Genomic DNA, 8,235 nt, shown 5'->3' with positions numbered 1-8,235 from the left:
CATGAGTATCAAAATATTAATCAATTGTTTGAAAAAGTGTTGATCAAGTATATGAAAAAAGTTAAATGTTTATAAAAAAATGTTGACTATGTATTAAAAAATGATGAATTATTTGTATGATGTATATATAAATATGTTAACAAAGCATTTGAAACAAATGTTGAACAAGTCTTTCTAAAATGCTGATCAAGCATTTTAAAAATGTTCAATATCTATAGAAAAATGTTGACCATGTATTTAAAAAATGATGATTTTTTTATTATTTATATAAAAAATTAATAAAACATTTTACAAATGTTGAACAAGTATTTGAAAATCTTGATCGAGCATTTGAACAATGCAAAAATGTGTATAGAAAAAATGTTGAGGATGTATTAAAACATTGTGAATTTTTTTATCATGTATATGAAAAATGTAGATCAAGCATTTGAGAAATTCTTGAAGAAGTAATTAAAAAAATGTTAATCAAGCATTTGGAAAGTGTTAAATGTGTATAGAAAAAATTTATTACAAAAATGTATAAATTTTTATGGCGAAAATGTTAGACGCGTATCTGAAAAATGTTGTTGACATATACAAAATTATGTAGAATAATAACCAGAAGAACAAAGAAACCCGAAAATAGAAATAAAGTAAACGAAAGAAAAAAATAGAAATGAAATGCAAAAAAGAATGAATATATGGAGAGAAAAAAAGATAGAAGAATCAAAATAACAGAAACAAAAAGCAAAAATAAAGGAAACCAAAGAAAACTGAGAGAAAATAGAAAATCTGTGAAAACTGAGAAAAGTAGATGAAAAGATAACCCGACTCAAATGGCATAAAGAATTCGCACCCCTAGTAGATACCACGAATGGAACATATGGTCGTAGTGGCTAGCAGGGGGCTGATATCCGTGGCGGCCAGGGATCAATCCTAGTTCTCCCTTTCACTCTTCTTACTTTAGCGTGCACGAACGGGCGGCCCAATTACCTCAGAGCCTTCAGCTAGACTTTCTAGCAACTAGTTTAATGCTAGAAATAGACGCCGCGGTGTTAGCAACCTTCCTCCTAAGTGGCTATTGGGCCTTGGGCTGGCAATAGGGGATGGGCCGAACTTCCATCCAGCCAGGACGACCTGATACGAGTGACACAACCATCCGGGAATTAATGGACTACGGCTTCTTCTTCCTGGCTTCTCTTCACCCTCAGGCTCTCCTCTCAGTCCCTTGTTCTTTCTGTTTGTATCCTATAAGTAGCTACCAATCCATGTAATCCCCTCTAGCTTTCTCTAGCTTGTTCTTGCTTCCAAAACTACAGAGATGTTGTAATCTCTATGCGATTGAGTGATCGGAGTATTGCGAACATAACGATCTGCATTTTATACACATACAAAATCCATACAATCCAAACAAGAAGTTCCAATCTTGTCCTCTAGAAAGAAATTGTAACTCACCCTCAAAAAGAAAAAAAGATTGCCACTTGCTCGCTCACCGCCGATGCTAGACGAATATACCACAGACTAGATAGAAGCCTTGCCGACCTTGTTTACAAGAAACAACGTGTGTGTTTCACCCGCAAAAAAAATGAAAAAAAAAAAAACAACGTGTGTGTACAAGCTGCTCCAAATCCGAAGTGGTTTCAAACCGGTACTGCAAACGCTAGTACTAATTAATTGACGCAAATGCATTGTACTACAAACCTAACACCCCCTACCAGCTGATGCGTACTGCTGGTCATGGATTGGAAATGGTATGTTCAAAAACCGTCAACTTGGCCCTTGAGGGTTGAGGAGAGACAACAAAATGTAAATACAAACTGTGCCACCAGCTAGTGTATATAAAATGTACCACCAGCTAGTGTATGCTTCCACCATGGGAAAATATCTAGTGCTACCAAGCTTTAGGTGCTACCATGATACAAACTCCTGGGTCGTTGGATTCTCAGATCTGACGGCTCTCAATAACTCTGCAACATTTGCAAAAAAATCCGATCAACTCCCGGATGTCGTCCAATCTAAGAATCCGATGGTCCAAATGCCCGTATCACGGTAGCATTTAAACCTCGGTAGCACCAGATACTCTCCCCTTCCACCATATGCAAATACAAAATGTAAGCTCGTGGGGGGAGCTCAGATGCACGAGCAATTAATCAACTGTCACCGGAGACCACACCCAAGTGGTGATACTAGTTTAGTCGCCTACCTGGTCAGGAAAGTTAATCAATTTACCTGTTGTATGCATAAACAAAACTGTGCTTGACTAGGAAACAACACGCCATTGTGTTGGGTTGGGTGCCATCACGTCCAAGTAAAGTACCCCTGACACCCGATTGCTTGGTTAATTAGGGTAAAAGTAAATAAGAAAGCATGGGCGGGACATGCGGGTACCTGCATGACAAGCATACCACCACAATGCACAAGCCCAAATGGCATATATGTTTTCTTTTGCCATTGCCTATAGTTGTTATGATCATTTATGCCAGCTGATTTGATAATTAAGTATTACTCCCTCTGTAAACTAATATAAGAGCGTTTAGATCACTATTTTAGTATTCTAAACGCTTTTATATTAGTTTACGGAGGGAGTACTTATTAGCTTGATCATTGCCCCTTGTATTGTCTCTCAAAACTGAAGTACAAATACCTAGCCTAATTGCCCTCGAATTAGACTAGTTAGTTTGCTCTAGGTACCAATCCAATAATAGTATGCCTCATAAGTTGTGCCCCTAGCTACCCCTTAGACTTGTAAGGCCACCTGATCATTTCTCTTCTCCTGCTTGCATCCAATTTAGTTAACCCCCAATCAATCAATTCGACACCAATTTCAATGTTTATCTCTCATTATTTATTTGTTTACTCCCTCTATATATAGCTCAAAGAGTTGGCATCTGATGATGTCCATGCACAACTGCCATTTCTTCCGAGTAATGTGAAAAAGTAAATCAACAGTTGACCTTGTCGTTTGTCGACCCTCGCTTAACTCTAGAGCTCATCTTCATCATCTGGCATGTATACTTGTATAGTGCCACTGGCTTATACCTGCAAGTGGCACCAATTATCTAGCATCTATATGATATATCTATACACCTCCATCGACCACATCCATGGTTGCATGACTTAGGATTACATCATAATTGTTTAAGTGGTAACCATATGGATTCACGACTAAGCTTGAGCAGAACCTTTTCTTGCAAGTACATTTTTCACAAATCTACCGCGTTAAAAAAATCTCCCAAAAAATGCAAGGATGTGTGTTGCATGTATGACATGTAGAGTTGTAGACTGTACATCCCATGATCAGAAGGGTTAGATGAATGAGATTGACAGCCCAACATATAGGCAGTACCAACTACATGCATAAAAGTCAACACAAGGAAATTCCCGTGAAAACTACAAAGATCCTACCCATGTATAGTGTACATGTTTGGTGTCAGGGCACTCCGTCAATTATTTGTATATAATCCCAACTTGAAGAGGAAAAATGCATGTGGACTACATAATAAGGCACATATAGACATCCAACTAGTGCCAACAAGATCAACAAGCCTAGAAGCGGTAAATTTAGTGCAACTTGTGGCATTAATTAAACTCCTTTTTTGGTTCCTTATTATTAGAGGGAAATGATGACTCTTCTCCTCAGGTTAATGCAAGCTAACATTACATCAGAAATGTACAGTTTTCTTTTGAAAAGAATTGGGAAGCAAATGATTTTTCCGCATGATTTTATGATCGATTGAGCTGCAACTTCCACTGTGCATTGGGGTAAAAAAGGATCAATGAAAAAAAGTATGGTCAAGTTTACATTTGTACTTCCTTTTGATCCAAAATATAGGATTTTTAAGGCTATCGCATTAATTTGGTCTCCATGGATAATTTCACCATCCATGTGTATGTGATGCTAAAAATAAATTACATATAAAAATAGGTTCCATGATACATTTAGCAATATCGATTCGATATTATTGATGCTGCCAATTTTTATAAACGGTCAAAACTTAGGAATATATAACTAACAAAATTCTAGAAGACCACATTTTGGAACAAAGTACATGATTTTATTAGCCAAATTGCTAGTGTTGCTTGTGTCACCCAAACTGCCTCGGTCCACACCAAATAGAACATGTCCATCCATTGTCTATGAAATTAAATCTGCCCCTGTTTATTTCCACAAAACGTAAAATTTGGAGGATAACAAAACTAGGAACCAAAACAGTACCCGGTCGGATTGCAATGCAATACCAGAAACCATCGCCGACCTGATCTTTGCTTACAACAAACAACTAAACCCGATGCGGTTTTGGCCATGCAGCGCATTACACACCTACCTACCAACCTAAATTGACAGTCTGGCCCTTGAGAGTTCAGTCTACATCACCACTAGCATGTACTAGTATAATCTTCATTTGAAGGAAACTAATGCAAGTTTGTCTCGGATGCATGACCAACGAAATAAACTAGGCAATGGAGATCAGTCAAGTGGTGATTCATGGTTTACTCACCTGAGGTGTGATTGGCCAGAATCCTGGTCAGGAAACTTTACTTGATTATTATTAGACATATAAATAACAAAACCGTTGTGCTTCACCAGGGAACAACCTTTGGGTGCGACCAAGTCCAGGTAAAGTGGAGGTGAGATGACCTAAACAACATTTATAGGGGTGATCCCAACTTGAAGATGAAAAATGTCATGTGGACTACATAATAAGGCAGATATATATACATCCAACTAGTGCCAACAAGATCAACAAGCCCATAAGCAGTAAATATAATACAACTTGTAGCATTAAATAAATTCCATTTTGAATGCTTATAATTAGAGGGATATGATGACTCTTCTCCTCGGTGCAAGCTAACGTTTCATCATAAACCTAATGGTTTCTTTCGAAAAGAATTGAGAACCAAATAATTTTTCCGCGTGATTCTATGATCAATTAAGCTGCAACTTTCACTTTATGCTTTAGGGTAAAATCGGATCCATGGAAAATAGTATGGTCAACTTTCACTTTATGCTTTAGGGTAAAATCGGATCCATAGAAAATTATAGGCTTTTTAAGGATATCGACCAATTCGGTCTACGTAATGGTACTTACGCCATCCATGTGTATGTGATGTTAAAAATAAATTATGTATAAAACCTATATTCCATGGTACATTTAGGAATATCGATTTGATATTATTGATGCTGCCATTTTTATAAACAGTCAACACTTAGGAATATATAGCGAACGAAATGCTAGAAGACCCACATTTTGGATCAAAGAAGTACATAATTTTATTAGCGAAATTTCTAATGTTGCTTGTGCATCCAAACTGCCGGTCCATACTAAACAGAACATGTCCATCCATCGTCTATGAAATATGTCCCTCTTTATTTCCACAAAATATAAAATTTGGAGGATTCAGAAACCAGGAACCAAATAATACCTGGCAGGATTGGCAATTCAATACCACAAACTGTTGCCGACCTGATATTGGTTACTCCAATGTGGTTTTGAACCATGCAGCGCATTACACACCTACCTACCAACCTAAATTGAGAGTCTGGCTCTTGAGAGTTGAGTCGACATCACTAGTAGCACGTAGTATAATCTTCATTGTAAGGAAACTAATCCGAGTTGGTTTTAGATGCACCGCCAGCTAATTAAACTAGGCCTTGGAGATCAGCCAAGTGGTGTTTCATAGTATACTGACCTGAGGCTTGATTGGCCAGACTCTCCTCGTCAGGAAACTTTACTTGATTGTTATTAGACATATAAATAACAAAACCCCTTGTGCTTCACCAGGGAACAACCTTCGGGTGCGACCAAGTCCAGGTAAAGTGGAGGTGAGATGACCTAAACAACATTTCCAAGGGTGAGGTCACCAAACCAAATAACCGGCTTAACTATCATGTTGTACTACTAACCAGATGTTGTAGGGAAACTAACGAAATGTTTAATTAGCTAGCTCCTAATTGCTCGATTGATTAGGGTATTGCCTACCACCACAGATGCACACACCCAAATCGCACATTATTTTTCCTTTTTGTCATTTGCTATAATTTTTTATGCACTTGTGCAAGCTCGCAATACTTCTCCTGGCCTAGTTGCATCAACAAACTATTTAATTTACACAAGGCACCAGCTCAACAACAGCTAGTCCTAGTGTTTTCTACTGCTACTATAAGACTTGTACAAGCATTAGGTTAGTTCTACATCTTGCATCCCATCTAATTAATCCTAATTAACCAACTCCATCACTATTTTTGAGATGATTGTCTCTATATGTACATGTGTTAAATATACTCCTGGCATCTACTCCCTCCGTTCCTAAATATTTGTCTTTTTAGAGATTTCAAATGAACTACCATATACGGATGTATATATACATATTTTAGCGTGTAGATTTACTCATTTTGCTCCGTATGTAGTATCTTGTTGAAATTTCTAGAAGGACAAATATTTAGGAACAGAGGGAGTACTACGTCTATCGAAATTGTCGTTTACCAATGTTATTAGCCATCACAAGGACTTTTCTTGCAAATGTGGCAGAGTTAATTTTACTGTGAATAGCAGTTGACCTCCATAACCAACCACCATCTGGCTCTTTTATACTGCAAATGGCAAATTATCTATCAATGCACATTTGTCGCATCGATGGCTTAACTACTTGGTTTAACTTGACGAGGACCTGTTCCTTTGATCTTCACCAATCTGTCGAATTGACTTATATCGACTTTGTTGTCGGTTTCTTCTGTAAAAGTAAATAATTCGCTTGAAATTGCTCTGGGCCTCATGGTTTCACATTCACCTGCTTCCTAATTAACATGAAATTAAGCGTGGCACGTCACACGTAATACTACATATAAGCAGCTTAGTTAAGGATGCATTTGGACCGTTGATCCGAATAATCAACGGCTGAGATTTACCCCGTGGTGTGTATGCCTGGCATACGGAGAGTCAACGCGTGAAGGGTAGACGACTTGGCGGGAAATCACAAAGATCCCATGCTTGCTACTCTATATATAAACACACATGTGCAGGTGCACTTATGCATCATAATTCAGAACACGATAGGGATTAGTATCTGAGCAAGCTAGAGATAAGTTGAGAGTTGCAGCGAATCAATGGCGTTGACGGCCGGATGGGAGAGCAGAGGGGCAGCGCAAGAGGTGGGAGGAGGAGTCGAGCTGGCGCGCAGCGGCAAGGGTGGCAATGGCGAAGAGAGGATCAGGCGGGAGCACATGTTCGACAAGGTGGTGACGCCGAGCGACGTGGGCAAGCTGAACCGGCTGGTGGTGCCGAAGCAGTTCGCGGAGCGGCACATCCTCCCGCGGCTGCTCGGCGGCGCGGCGAGGGCGGCCTGCCCGGGCGCCGTGCTACGGTTCGAGGACGGCCGCGGCGGGGGGAAGGAGTGGGCGTTCCGCTTCTCCTACTGGGGCAGCAGCCAGAGCTACGTCATGACCAAAGGGTGGAGCGCCTTCGTCCGCGACCGCCGGCTCGCCGCCGGCGACACCGTCTCCTTCTGCCGCGCCGGCGCACGCCTCTTCATCGACTGCCGACGGCGTGGCGCCGGAATAGTAGCCTCGGCGCCGGTGACACGCCTCCTCGTGCCAGCGGTGGTGCCGCGAGTTGTCACGCTCATGCCGCAGCGGTCGACGTCCTCAGACGAGAGGGCGCCGCGCGGCCGGTGCGTCCGGCTGTTCGGCGTGGACCTCGAGCTCGCCGGCGCCCAGCCGCTGCCGCTGGATTTGCAGCTAGCTTTGATGAGAAGATGACCTCCGCTTGTGCTTCCAGTTTTAGTAAATTGAGCTCCAGTTTATAGCAAATTATTAGATAATCAACGCAAGAAGGGATCTTGTCATCACAAAATAAGATGAAATTGTGTCCATGTAGTGCATGTTTGTCCATGAAGATATCAAATTCGCACGGTTGAATAGTTCAGTTATTTCGATCGATCACTTTAAATATAATCCATCCCCTAAATCTAACTCCGATTAAAATTTGTCCATGTATATAACAAGTGGAGCCAAGAATGGTTTTGTGCATCACAATGATGCAGGGATGGGGTTTAAGGGTGTATCCAACACGCACCCTCAAAACGCCCGCAAATCGTGTGGACCGAGGTGTCCGAACGCTGGAATCCATCCAACAGGGTACCCCATCGGTCCACAAACGCGCCCGGCTTTTCGAAATCCCGCAATCCAGACGCAAAGCAAAGTGAGCTTCGCGGGCTTCTGGACAGCCGCCACGTACGCGTCTAACCGCCAAATTCCTC

General features: G+C 40.8%; 1 protein-coding gene across 1 annotated transcript; it reads left to right on the top strand.

Moving 5' to 3' along the window:
• Positions 1-7,084: 7,084 nt before the first annotated feature.
• Positions 7,085-7,735, top strand: LOC119284358 (B3 domain-containing protein Os06g0107800-like). The gene has a single exon (XM_037563513.1). The coding sequence runs from the start codon at positions 7,085-7,087 to the stop codon at positions 7,733-7,735; it is 651 nt and encodes a 216-aa protein (XP_037419410.1).
• The last annotated feature ends 500 nt before the right edge of the window (positions 7,736-8,235 follow it).

This window comes from Triticum dicoccoides, chromosome 4A, assembly GCF_002162155.2.
Source record: "Triticum dicoccoides isolate Atlit2015 ecotype Zavitan chromosome 4A, WEW_v2.0, whole genome shotgun sequence".
Lineage (NCBI taxonomy): Eukaryota > Viridiplantae > Streptophyta > Magnoliopsida > Poales > Poaceae > Triticum > Triticum dicoccoides.
The sequence above is the reverse complement of the archived record's forward strand: the minus strand, read 5'-3'. Positions and strand labels throughout refer to the sequence as shown.